The sequence below is a fragment of the Opisthorchis viverrini genome, assembly GCF_000715545.1.
Source record: "Opisthorchis viverrini unplaced genomic scaffold opera_v5_179, whole genome shotgun sequence".
NCBI lineage: Eukaryota > Metazoa > Platyhelminthes > Trematoda > Opisthorchiida > Opisthorchiidae > Opisthorchis > Opisthorchis viverrini.
In genome coordinates this window covers 309,074-323,900 of record NW_008751828.1, presented here as the reverse complement: position 1 = coordinate 323,900, position 14,827 = coordinate 309,074, and the positions used below count along the sequence as shown (strand labels likewise).

Below are 14,827 nucleotides of genomic sequence, written 5' to 3'. Positions count from 1 at the left end.
CCGGGCAATTGTATCCTAGCTTATATATATATATATTTATATATATATATATATATATATATCACCGCATCAATCGTCCGTCGGCGTGCTAGCTCAGCCCGCTTGGCCCGCTATGACTTGCCCTAACACCAACCCCGTGAGGGAGCCCAACAGTCGGACTCACAAGAGTGATCTCGGAAGGAACGGCAGCAACCCGCACCATTGCATCACCAATCTGCTCACCGTGGTCTGAATTTGATGCTCAGATGTGCTAGTAACTGACAAGCTTGCACAACTGTTGATCATGCCACGAGCGTGGACCACTAAGGTTTGCCGAAGATTTTTATTTATTTGCGTGAAAATATAACCATAGACTTGTTACTGCACTAGTCATAAGGTTGCTGAAAATTCGTCATCAGCTCACGACCGGTTTCGCCCTTCTTGGGGTTCATCAGCAACCTTACTAGTAGTGCATTACGAGTATACATGTATCGCGATATCTTGAATATCGTAGCGACTGAAACATAAGGTGGTCTGGTGCGGCACAATCACTTGCCTGGAAACGTCGCAAACGAGAGATTTAGCTGGCTTCCGGGTGAGTCTCTCGAAAAGCCAAATTAGTTTGTAAATGAGGGTATATTCGGTAACTATAGACTCTTAAATCCGATTCTTCGTCATACATATCTTGATCGTCAAACCTAAGCGTGACTCAAAGTTACGTATGGAGAACTCAACACCTGCACTACCCAGAAAAAGTGTTTCCTAAAAGAGACCTAGAAACAAATTTTGCGCCAGGGGTGATTTTCAGACCACGGCAACAGTTTGTATTAATAAACGCCCTTTTTACTGCAGTAGTTTTCTGGGCTGCCTTTTGCAATACAACTCTGAAGGTTCAGAATATAGAAAAAATTAGCTAGAGTTGAACACAATACTCATAAAGTTGCTGTTAGCTCCTTGACTGTTCACGCATTGGTGGCGCTTATCTTCTAAACGAGAGGTTAAGGAAGAAAGCGATATCTTGTGGAGGCTAGTGCATCAGAAGGTAATCAAAGATGGCACAAGGTGACACCATCCTTGCCAACGTTTCCACAGCCTTCGATGAGGGATGGCAAGCTAGCTAATGAGGCACTGCAATAGGCGATATAGAATGCTTCTCCTTATTAAATAAACCAACTTTTAACACTCATTTGTCGTGAATTTCCCGTAGAAGCCCTGTGGCTCCAGTATACTCACCAAATGGTAAACCAAACAAAGGTTTATGTAGGCAAATTAGCATCACTCTATTAGCCCTGTAAAATTTCTCTCGAAGGGCGTAAGACCAAATTAGCCGTACATTTATCATTTCGTTGAATAGATGGATGTTTTCCTGTGATTCGTCTGGCATTCAAGATAGTATCACCCTCTACAAATGGACACTATCCCTTACCATTCCATGGGTCATTCCTGGGACTTGTGAAAAAATCTTTTCAATGGGCTTATTCAGAAACCGCCAAGCTAGAGCATCTCTTGAAAGTGTTAAATATTCTGATGGAGGCCTAACTCCTGTGTCTTTATGATATACCATCTGGGCCGAAATAAAATGGAAGCGGTGCCGGACTATAAATACTTTTATCCAGGACGATTACCTGGCTAAAGTTTTGGTAACTAGAGGTTATCCTCAATAAATTCAGTGGATTCGTCCTTCTCTGGACAACCATTCAATTTAGTTTTATTGAAAAGACTAAAGTCAAAATTCGTTGGGGCAGTGCTTCTCATTCATACCAGATGAGAATTGACTACATTCACAGAGTCGTAGTCACCAAAATTTTCTATAATTTCTAGCATCTCACCACCCAGCAGAGAAGACAAATTGGTTCGATTCTACCTCGGTTGAAGAGGTGCTCATCATCAACTTATGGTAATAACAGAAAAATATACATGGACAGGTCATCACTGTCAGTGCACTCTTGTCAGTTTTCCAAATTGGAGCCACTGAGCTATACAAGTGCGTTTTGCTTACCAGGATATCTAACTTATATGGTGTACTCGTCTGCATTGTCGAGTGTGAGAACCGCGTTCATTGATTCTCAAAACAGGGTATGAACACCACTGAAACGACTCGATAGGGCTGGAGAGAAGTAATTCAGTGTGTGTCAACCCTGAAACTGAGTTTTCAAAGTATTTCGATTCCGTGTTGTAATTTGCGAGCATTTGTTCACTGAAATAGTCTTCTTTGACATACTGCAGGAGGGTTCAAGTGAGGGGCACCCTCAATACTACAGGACCAGCATTTTCGCTTTAACGTGGTCGGTTGAACATTTGGCTGCAACGGACCATCAGATGGGTTGAAATATTCATTGAAACATGAGGAACATGAGCACTGAGGTGCCTCAAACACTGCAGCTCAAAGGTGCGAACTGCCTGACAGAAGACGGTCGCACAATTTCTAATTAGGAATAAGCAAACAAAGGGAACAACCAGTCCTATGTCCCAATTCCTGTTGGAACGAGTAACGCATCTTATGTGCTCACACTTAGTTGACGGAGCATGCATGTCTTCCCAGTAATTAGTATGCAGTTGGAGTGTGTCCAATTACTTTCATTGATAAGGGGATAAGAAGCTCATTATATGATATTTTTATGTCGTGTGTCACTTGTGTTTGTACGAATGTGCACCGTGCACAACCGGATGTGCTGTCTCCCAATACCAATCTTCTCCTGATAAGTAGGTCACTTCAACTGGAAGGTCTTCAGTTTTCGGCCCATTTATGTTTGTTTTGATGTAACTGGCTTCACAACGCGACTCTAAAACCCATTTTAGGTAACGGGACTACTTCTTTGGAAAGTGGTGTTCTCTGTTGCGAATTCCCGTTCATACTTATCCGCCGCTTTTGTCCGATTCAATTATGAGCTATTTGAACTTCAAAGGGTTTTGGTGAAATATTCGTTCGAATTTTCAAACCGCAGTGTCTGTGTAGTGAAAGTAAGTTGGCGAAAACTCTTCGCATTCGCTCTCTTTCTCTTTCTCTGGAAGTGAAACTGGAGAAAACCCCTGGTTAGCTGGTTCCACTGAAATGTGTGAAAATATTCTATGAATGGGCTAAATTAAATGATCGTGATAAGCCCTTACCTGTACACCGTTTTTGGTCGTGATGTATTTGGCTTGATGTCCACCAGAATCCTGATTAATTGATATCAGATGCGGATTCTTCAGTATTGCTGCACTCTCAGGATTCATGTGGTCCATATCAGCAGAAATAAGCAATGGAGCTGCAAAAAGACACCACATTCCCATTTGAACGCGCTCTTGGTCCAAGGACAATCCGAAGTCTCCAATTACTAGCATATCTGGATCGTTCCAATGCCCTGGACCGGCAATTGGTTGTAAGGTAGACTGTGTGTCGCGCATTAAATTAATAATTGTTAGGACGCTGTCCCACGAATCATCAATATCACCGAACATTCGCCACAGGTTGCAATTGGTTTTGAGACGCTGCCAGTCCAACATTTTTGGGTTCGATCTCCACGGTATGTAGGCCGGGTAGCTACAGCTGTATACGATTGGACGACCAGTTTGATTGAGTAGTTCGCCGAACTTCTCATAACCTTCGGGCATTTCGTCCAATGGGCTGTAGCATCCATCAACCTTGACGTAGTCTACTTTCCATTTTGCCAGGCTTTTGGTGTCAATTTCCAGAAAGTCCATGCTGCCCGGATAGCCAGCACACGTCATTGTTCCGTAGTCCAAATAAATACCGAACTTTAGACCATGACCATGAATATATTCTCCAAGGCCCTCAATACCCTGCAGGAAGACAGAATTGATCACCAGGTGAACAGTTCACGACGTTGTTAAAACGATTCAGTGAGTACCAGTGTGAAAGACTCATTGACTACTTTTGGCCATGGACCGCTTCAAGTAAAGTAAAAGGTTGGTTGTAAGTTGGTTGTAAGTAGACCCAACGCTGTACGCGGCACAGAGTAACAGAGCTTTAAAGCGCTTGATGGTTTGTTTACTGAGCCAGGTACTTGCAAACGTACCGCCATCACCGGGGTGGCATCATTGGTACATTGTTGGGGAGTAAAGTGTAGTGGCGTTTCAGTGGTTTCGTGTTGAGTAGTGCTGTGTTTGTGTTAAATATATGTGCTGCCTGCTGGGGCTGCCCCTCTGATGTTGCAGATTGCTGGGTAAGGTGGTTCTATTCGTTAATCTGTTATCCTGTGCCCTGATTAGTAGGTGACCATGTGACTTTCTTGGTCAAACTTTTCTGTTCTCGTTCATTCACTGGTGTCCAAGTGAGTTTTTAGTTCTGATAACACAGTGCAGTCATTAGAAAATATGGCTGTCCTTTATTGATTTCTGTGCTTGAAAACCACACGGGGGCACAAATCCAATCTGCGAAATGTGAAAAAATTGGCATTGGGGGCGCGAAACAAAATCCAATCTGGGAAATGTGAAAAAAAATGGCACTGGGAGGCGCGAAACACGGAGAAGAATGAAAGCACGGTACTCCACAGGTGGCCTCTTGAACTTGATGCAAAACTAACGTCCCGGCTGGAATACTGAAAAGCGACTGACTATAGGAATCACAGACTAAGAAACAGAAATCTCCTTGGGATCACACCACTGAAGGTCATAGAGCAGAACCTAGGATTTCAGGGAAAGAATTTCTTCGAGCACCGACCAATGGACGACAGCAAACGAGGCTGACCGTGAAGGTCATACGGTCACCGGCCGATCGAAATGTCTACCAGAATAAGTGGTCGTCTTTGGTATGCATCCCGTATGTTAGCACACACGGCTACCTAATACACAATCACTGACGCACTAGTTTGCCCTGTCCCTAACAACGCGTCGATGATTTCACCTCGACTGATGACTGAACGTTTGCAAGTAAACTGTCTAACTCTGCGAATAAACCAACAACCGTCTACCATACCTGAACTAGAAACATTCTCCTCAATGGGACTCAAAGAAATATAATGGACACTTTTACATGAGTCATCTGGTCGTAAGCTGGGACTGTGAACGCTATACTTTGAAACGTGCATAGTTATACCAATTAGGACAGTAATCTTATACACACTTCGGTTCTATAGTGTATGTGGTATTTCATCGCCTGGCTATGGCGCGAAAATCGATTGTAATATGTACTTTGATGAGAGAAAATCAAAAGTAACTGAATACAAGCATTATTATGAGAGCGCCCGCTACAACCTAACTAATGGAAATTCTGTAATCAGTACACTCTTGATGTTGCACGCGAAACGTTATAGTTATCATTATCACGTGCTACAGAAAAAAAGGGCACTGTATCGTCCATTAAGTTAACATTTGAAATCCCCCACCTTTGTTCTGTCCCAATTTCAACCCCGCTCCACTTTTGGGTTTAGTGTGTGTGTATGAACTGTCGTTTGTTTGTTCTTACCACTTAACTTATTTAGCCTTGAGGTCATCTAACCATTTTTCGGCCGACCTTATGTACGAGTCACTGTCTCACGTGGGAGCCTGTTTGCAAATTTGGTTCATACTTTTGTATTTCAAATGGATCATTGGTTGTGGACAAGTACCTACCATTGAGTACCGTATAGATACCCAGCCCCGAATTTGTTTTGCCTTCCCGGAGGTTCTGATATTACGCGTCACTCGAAGATACCGTTTGCCCGTTAAAGGCACAATAAGCAGAGTAATCGACAATTTTCTGAGGAGGATCTTGGATTGAACGTTACAATTTGTAGGCTGTTAGTGAACTCTGAATTTGTCAACATCAACATCACGGTAACTGAAACCTTTAAAACAATGTCCAGGTGGTGCAACTATCTTATTTTAACACCTTTTTCCGGCAGCTCATAAACTTCAGTTACTGTGGTTTCCACCTAACAATCATCCGACGACATGAACTTTCGGAAATTCTGCCATAGTTTCTGAAATCTTACTATTCACTATTCACTAAGCGGAGTGCTGCCTGTCAGATTTACAAGGACAGCAATTGAATAGTGGTACTTACAGAGCTTGTTTCCGAGCAGAAGCTACCTACTGTGGAAGTTATTTTGAGCGTGTAGCTGGAAAAGCTTGTTGCGAGATTGAATAAATTCCCCATGATGTCACCTGGTGTGCTATATGGTACGAAAAGCATCACCACAGAATAAATGACTGGTGTGAGCTCCGACAACATTCATGGAGACCACATCAAGAAGCGAGCATTTGAGTAGCTCAAGCCCGCTAGAACACATCATTGTGCATACGGTTCGCCTAAGGTGTAAAAACCTGGATTCCTAGTACGTTATATTTCTGATACTGATTTGCCTTCTTTCCATAGTTCAACTAGGAAGACAAAATTACGAGCGGACGTGAAGGTGCTTTCGTCATTTTGTATTCAAACACAGCGCTCACCATATCTTGGCAAACACGGTACACATCCAGTTTCAACACGTATCAAATAAACGAGCGATTTTTAGGCGTAACTTCATTGGCCATTACGACTATGAGCTACGTACGTGGAGCCATTCAGGCAAACAATAATCAAACAGATAATGGAACGGCACTTAGATTTTGAGGTAAATAGATTGAGCATATAGCCGACATATTGATATCTAAATGAGAAAACACCATGCTTAGAGGAATATCCTCATTGCAACGATATTTGAGATAGTCTGGTGTTTCTGCGCCGATCTTGTGTGGAACGATTAATTTCATGGTGACAATATCCATGTAGCTTTGCAGCTCACTTGTGGACCAGAACATGATTGCATCGACAAACCTGTCGGATAAAATGATGGAAAGGTTCAGACAAGTGCCTACCAAAACAGAAATTAGGTACGTCAGTACAAGAATTTTGCTTTCTGTGTTATCCAAGGGATACCTCATACGGTGTCTGCGCGATACAGCACCAAAGGGTCGAATGAGGAGCACATTTCCCGTAGTTGATTCTCTCGTAGACAGCCTGTGAACAGCTGTAGTACCGAATGATTTCTGGGAAGAAACACAGGGCTGAGCACAAAAAAAAACGTGTCAAGTCCGATATGGTGCAAGAATTACCACCATTCACTAGCGGTGTAGACACGGAACTTGTGAACAAAAAAAATAAATGAGGAACCAAACAAAAATGTAAGCACTAAGAGGCCGAACTTCTGGTGCAGAGACTTCTATGAGGGTATAAGTTTGCTTGCAGATATGATGCGCGTTACTCCGGCAAAACAAAAAGCACATTGTCTCAGCCGGTACCAAAATTGTGCCAAGTCAAACAAGTTACGTAGACCGCCAACAGCATAGTTCTAACACATCCTTTAGATACCGGTCACCGACATCATCATCATCCTTCATGTCAGCAACAGACCATCACATATACTTACGTCCAGAGTGCTTTGAGCGAAAGGAACCACGGCCATCCACCGCCACACGCCAAATGCATGTGTATCAAGACGCTTTGCGCACTCTTTACAGTTGACATGGTCTACGCAAAACGACGCTTTGCAAGTAACTGACAGATCACTGCTTTCGCGTCCCGAAGAAAAAGTACTCAATTGTTAGTCAACCTGTTGACCTCAGTGCATCCTACACGTGACAGCTGTCAGATAGGTCGTATCATGCAGTCAGGACCAACATATTTTACTTACACTTCTTGTGATAGTTTTACCGTGAAATTCCTGTCTGTGAGATTCAGCCAAATGCACATTGGAAAAAGATTCCTTGGCTATATGGCTGTTTCTTATTCACCTGTGATCCATTTGTGCAGGATGGAGTGTGTCCGAATCATGGTCTTGGGTATAACTTGTGTTCACCAACTCAGATAACTGGACTATGAGTGAGTGGTTATATTATCTGTTCGGTTGCCATCGCGGCTGACGTGGGTTTAAAAGTCAACGAAAGCTTATGGCAAGGGCTAGGCCAGATCCAGGAAGATTTAGCCTCACGTCCTTGTCGAGATCCATTAAGTGGGTAAAGTTGGACATAACGTGTAGACGTTTCGGGTGTTTGAAGGTCCAGCGACCGAATCTTATAATATGGGACTGGATACTAGATGTCAGTCCTACTGGAAGAGACTACTATTTCGATAAAATAATCTTGCGTTTCACCACAAGTCAAATGGGTGTGTAAATAAGTCAACGGCTGAGTGGATCGTAGTCTACATTTTTCTGAAGGTTCCGGTTTGGTCAGTGGGCATATGGTTTTGTGATACAGTCGAAAACCAGTAACCAAAGAGTAGTATGTACGCCCCACTCGGCCACCTAACGAGGCCTTAGATAACACAAAACCCGACGGTTTGTTAACATTAAATGCAGAACAGTGTAGAGCTGTTTGTATGTACCAGGGTGCGGCCTAATATGAAGCCTCATTCCAAGCCGACCATATGTACATAAAGGACTTGTATCTACATGAAGAACATTTGAGAACTGTCGGGCCACACTTTGAAATAAGTCACTTACACTAGGAAATCTTGTCTGATCGGCCACGATTTCCTGGGTGTTCCGATCTCGCTCTTTTTCTGGCCAGCAGTCATCAGTTATGACGTACTCGTACCCCACATCTTTCCAACCGTCTGATATCATACGGTCCACAGTGCGCCTAATCAATTTCTCACTGATACAATCTTCGGGATACTGCACACAGTCTGTCTGGCAACGAAATCTTTCCCAACTCATCCAACCCATTGGAGGTGTTCGGGCGAGACCATTTTCAAGAGCGAAGACGCCATTTAATAGGACTGTACACAAAATCACCAGTGGCCTCATTGCGTGGGCTGAATTGAAAAGAGAAATACAAGGTCAAAAGCATACAGAATGTAAACACTGGGTTAGCTAAAACAAATGGTTAACAACGATCAATGTGCAGATCACGAATGTTATTCGTCTCATTCTTCTTTTCTCAGAATTGTCCGTGTCTTGGACATTTAAAAAAATCACGTATCGCCTTTGCTTTTTGTAATTTCTTGTTCCCTTAAAGCAGCAGAGATAAGATAAAGTATATCTGTGAAACCTAGTAAACTTTTAGCCGTCTTACACAACGTGTGATAACACTCGCGTACCATTGAATCGCCAATGCTGCACATAGAAAGGTCACCGTTATACAACAGGAAGACAACGATGAATGTTTGTTTGCTGTACGAATGGATCAACTACAAAATCAGGTGAATGCCAATTATAAAATCATACACATCTGTGACATGCCGAACATACGTGCTTCCTAGTAGCATACATTCAGCACACGTTTCGACTAGACTCGATCCTTCGACTGGATCGCAATGGATACCCAGATACACTTGTGCGCTGCTGATATGTGCGGTCTAACAAATCGTGGCCATGGTGTCTCATTAAACTGATGTCATGTGGTTGATGGAGCAAAGACCATATTGCAAGGGAGAAATAGTGACTTGACAAGAAAAATCTAGGACCTAGTATCCGTGCGGTTTTCATTGGGGCACACGAAGAAGTGAAATCCGGACAAGCTGAAAACCGAACCAGACCAGTGAGACAGGGTTTTTACTGGAGGTCTATTGGGTGTTCATTTGCGGAACTATCCAAAGTCTCAGTTCTCCGAACTCAGGTAGTAATGTTTTAAGGGTGATCGGTACAAATGAAGCCCAGTCTCATCAGTACTGGTGTAACGGTGATACTACTGATGGGGAGGCACGCGAATAGTATGTGCTGTCCGTGGAATTTCACCTTGCGTCTCTTGAAAAGGGGAGATCTGTTGCGGAATTTGTGGAGTCGCTTTGTTACATTTGCTTGGATTTGAGCGGTGAATGACTGGATTCAATGAATATCCAGAAAAGCCCAAGAAGACGCGTTCAGGAGAAGATGGATGCTCAATTTTTGTAAATAAGATGCAAACGAAAGTTTTGCTTTCCTGTCCAATGGTCTGTAAAAAGTCAGTCAGCATTTCCTAATAGATAACTCCGCAGTAAAGACCTTCTCCCTTTCACTGGTATCTGGGTTTTATTCACACCACAATACCTCCATTTGTTGCTAAGAAGTTGATAAGAAGTTATTAGGGAGAACAGTGAAGTTTCTGGTTGTTTGATTTGGAAAGGTCGATCGCTGCATCTCGGTGTATAAAACTACTCACCGCAATATTCTTTGAATGACGTGCTCAAGTCAGAACAGGATCCTTGTGACGAGGACGGTCAAAATGATTGTTCATATATCTGATTACATCACGACCAGACCAAAAAGCTACCAATGAATGCCGTTAGTTTCAATTAGAATTTTCCGATGAATTGGGTTACATCTGGTCTAGTATCGTCCTCGGCCATAATTTTCCAGTTGTGTTCCGAGTAAACGTAACCAAATTTTTACTGATAAGCAGTTTGTTCAAACAGCATCTTCCATATCCTCAGGAACAACAATCAGAACAAAATGTTGTATAATACAACATAGCTGAATTGAATGATCCGTGTCAGTTAATGAAGTTCCCTCATTTTGGATATAAGTACTGTGAGGTTCAAATTTTGCGTGACTTTTAGCAGGCTACCTGTAACCCAACCCTAAAACTCTTGATGCATCCAACATGTTATTATCCCTATGGGTTCCTACCCATTAGAATTTAAACTTTTATGCAACGGATATCATTTCCGCAGCTGCCAATCAATATGCGCCCACAAGTATGGTCGGAAAAATCTAAAATAGAGTTGTTTGTGTCTTTGAAGGTTAATACATTCATTTTAAAACAGCAAAGAAATCCATAGGTACGACGAGTGGTTGGAAGTGCGCTTAACATCAACACCTACTTGATGTTTTTGCTCTGTATCAGCATTGGACTCAAGCAACTGTTTGGAGCAGTTTTAAATTCTGGATAAAACCCAGAAACGTATCCGCTACAGTAATGCGCTGACAAACACAGATTGGGAAATGATGCTTTCACAGGAAAGGGGAATTTCGCAGTGGCGTTCCACAAGTTGAATACTTTCCTAGTCAATGATGCATTCGGACCGTCAGTTCTAATAGATCGCATGAGAAGAGTACCAGTGCTCGTCAGAACTTACTAGTATGGTATTTAATTTCCAAAAAAGACTTATACATGTTAACTTCAGTAGTCGCATACTGATTCTATTACCTACATTTAAAAACTGAATGGTCCAATGAATCGTCAAAGCCCTTAGGGGAAACTACATGGAACTAGCTAACGAAGGAGATGCTAGACATAAACCTAGTTTTCAGCACATTCAACTCCTAGTTTTCTCAATTCTCAGTACTTGAATGCTGAAATCACCTTCGCCTTGGGCAAGATAAAAGTCTAGCTCGAACAACCATACCTTTTCTAGTTAATTTAAGCAAGCCAGGAAATGGCTAAAACAAAAAAATCGCATTGGAGTATCAAAGGTTCTTGAATCATGCTTCAACGATCGTATGATGGGACCAAAGTCTGGTTGTCGTTCTTTTTAGGTGTTACGAACCGAGGACTTTGGACGGCATTTTAAAGAGTTATGTTTAATAGAACCTTCCAGATGCAATCTTTCGATCAACCAAGTGGATATTCAGCTCTTTGAAACCTGGATTATTAAATCTTCATGCCGTCGTGTACAGTTGTTGTGACTTTCTCTCCTTGCACGCCGCCGTGCACCAAACAATGAGGCAGACTATCGAGGTATCGGCTTGGATTGGAAATGTTCTCTTGAACAGTTGTGGTGCATATCTATACACAGTCTATATATTGTAAACGGTAGGGTTGGAGGAATATCGTTATTTATCAATCCACTACCACCTTAACGATGCGAAACTTGGCGGCTCCCGGTGCCATTGGTATGATGTTATAGTAGGGAAGGTACAACACCATGCTGTGAGAAACCGACTGCAAGTGCTGACACCGCAATGACAGGAAAATCCGATTGGGCTGATAGCTATTCATATACACCAACAAACAATTTGGCAACATCTGATTTTAACGCATTGGGCCATATGTCGTCAAAGCAAACAAATATTTTCCACATAAGTGAGAGAACTGCACAACCATCGACCCATCTCTACGCTCTCTAAAAATGAACTGATGATGTCATCGCGATTGGTAATGAGACTTTGGCAATCCAATAGCCCAGCTAAGTGAATAAACCAACAACCAAAATGGGTCTTTATTGGCGTCCATTCAAAAGGACATGAGAAACACGGCTTACGGAAATCAGACGAAATGTTCACATCAGCTATTGTTTGCCGATTAAATACGGAAATGAATACTCGCTTAAATACCTTCTGCGCATCACCCCACACCAAAGTGACCGACGAGAATGGAATACCTAAAGCATTTTAGTGAGCTCACGTCAATTTCTTTAGAATTATTCCATAGTTTTTGGAGTTGTGTGGTCGTTTAAAAAAAAGATGAGCAATAAACGTCAGCATTTGGTAGGAAAGTCGCTAGACAACTTCCGATGAAGGAAAGTGAAGAAAGGGTTGAATTGCTCTTCAACAATTGCTTAAACAAAGAAACTGACAATTCCATTTGGAAGCATGCAAGCTTCGTCGTCGTCCACAACAACAAACCAGTCTACGAAATCATCGCATCACGAGAACAATCCCAGCTAAGAAGTGCTTCAGACATTACAGGTCCGTTCTAATAAAAATATAGCACAAGACTCCGTAAATTGGATGATTGAACTCTCAAATCCCTGATTTTCCTAATCTTAAGGCTCTGAAGCTATCAGGTGATGCATGTTCGACAGCACCGTCTCCCTTCTTTCACTCCAAAATAGTCAATATTCTGAATGTATCAGGTTGACTTTACCTCAGTAATATATAGTTTCATTATTAGGACCAGCCGTGCTCTTTTTCTTATCTGAACGCGGTAAAACAAGTTGATCGGCCGTTAACAGTAGGTCATTGAACATCGAACTAACTGAATGCCAAAGTCCTAGTTGATTTTACTTGAGTTCGGGATCTCACATTTTCTAGCCGCACGAAGGTATGGCCCCTGTAAGAATAAACTGTGGAAAACGCACCATTGCATTTACAGTGAGAGACATGCTCGGCCTGTATTCCCGATAAGAAAGAAAAAAAGGGCTAGCCATTTCCGTTCTTAAATTTGTAGCAGAATTATAAAAGTTCGTTTGGATATGGATCATGAAGACAAGATTTCTTACAAGCATACGTAATTTAACTAATTGTCGATACTGTCTACGTTAATTACAACATGTCTGAGAGCGATTAAGGATTTGGCTGCTCTTTGCTGACTGTATCTAATCGTGAAATACAACTAGTCATTGGGTGGGGGCCGCAAGCAGGAATGTGAAATCAGATACCAAACTATTCATCCCTTATCTATTCTTGTCTAATTACTCGAAACCAAGTAATATGAAATTTTTTATAGTTTGGCCCAAGCGCCTAAAATTCTATTGCGGTAAACTTGTTTGTTAGTTTTGCACCTAAACATCCGTTTTTTGTTAAATTGCTTGTCTAGTTAAGTAAATTAGTTACGACAGTGGCTTGTCACTCTACTAAATTAGATGCAGAAATCTGACTGACAACTCGAGACTAATAAACCCGTTTTTCGCAAGACCAAAAACTACCGAAATGCTCTTGATTGTTTTACAGGCCAGCGAATGCCTCCTGAGTCGTACGTGAGGGTTGTGGTACAGCTCTCTCAATATTTTTCCATATCAGTATCAACAGCGTCTCGTTGCACGAAAAACTGACAAACACGATTAAGATATGCGGATAAAACTTGGGGAGATTTCTTGGTTGATTTAAGTAAATCAAGGGAGCATACAAATTTGACAGACCTTGATAATGAAGGACATTCTTCTGGAATGTGTTCATTTTATGCCAACAAAATTCAAGCTAATTACTGGCGTATGCAGTTTGAGGTTCACACTGATTCTGTTCATCTAAAATGCTAGAACTCACCCACACAATGAAGAAAATTTGATGGTGAGACACGTACAGATAGACTTGACACACAGTGACTCCTTGATTTGCTACGTACGACCTCGGATGGCGTTTATATATTTTACGAACGGACTTGTGGCTTCATCTACCAAAATCGATAACCAGTTTGTTTATATAGGGTTATGTGCTTCTCGTCACACCGCGTGTAACTGCATGTAGCAGGTCAGTTTTTCAGTACAACACAGTGATAAGCTTATTGTGGTGTGAAACTTATTTTGACATGCACAAGGGCAAGCTTCAATGGTAAGTTGGTTTCCAAAATTAGTGTAATTAGGAGAAGAGAAGATTCCGCCTGCTTCAGACAGGATTAAGGAGAGGATTTATTACTGGAAAGTCGAGAAGTTGAAAGAAGCGTAAAACATAGTATTTGCAAAAGAGCCCATGGCATGTTGGCAGTGCAGGAAACGACAGTGTAAGATACATGACAAGGCAATGAACGTTTACTCGCTGTCCGTTCGGTATTCAAAAGAAAAAAAAGACAATAAAATTAACGGTTCACATGTTGTGTCCTCCGTTCCGACTTAACCCGTGAGTATTATTCACAGCTGAATCGTTTGAACACTTAAAAACGAAAAAAAGTACCAAGCTGGATATTAAAGGACTTGTTAGTGTAACTAAAGTTCGACTTGCCGAATTTTATTGAATTAACACATCAAATGAAAGAGGGCTTGCTTACAAAGGAGGTAGGCATGAGACAACGCAAATCCAAGAATTACGCCTATTTGGCATAGCGGAGAAATTGCATGTGACACATGTCTGCGCAGAGTGTCACAAATGATTGTTCCTCATAATCAGTTTATCACGATCAGGCCTGTGAAGCGGTCCAGATTATTCGATTATGACCGAGAGCTGCTCCATATGACTTCATTTGTAAAGTAGAGTCATGGTGTACGACAACTAGCACCGCCTTGATTTGGGGAAGCCACCAATCACTGGCACTTGTCAGCTCAGTTGAAGTAGCTCACCTTAAGTGAACTTGTCAGTGAATTATTGAACTT

The 14,827-nt window shown here is 42.0% G+C and overlaps 1 protein-coding gene across 1 annotated transcript in view; it reads right to left on the bottom strand.

The window, feature by feature from the left end:
- The window catches only part of T265_14299 (hypothetical protein), a gene marked incomplete at both ends in the record, with an annotated part of 16,568 nt that extends 2,689 nt beyond the window's left edge, over positions 1-13,879 (bottom strand). Inside the window, 3 exons of the mRNA XM_009172998.1 lie at positions 3,088-3,762; positions 8,385-8,698; positions 13,788-13,879. Of these exons, the coding sequence (XP_009171262.1) occupies positions 3,088-3,762; positions 8,385-8,698; positions 13,788-13,878 (1,080 nt within the window). The remainder of the gene's footprint in view (positions 1-3,087; positions 3,763-8,384; positions 8,699-13,787) is intronic.
- Positions 13,880-14,827: the final 948 nt, after the last annotated feature.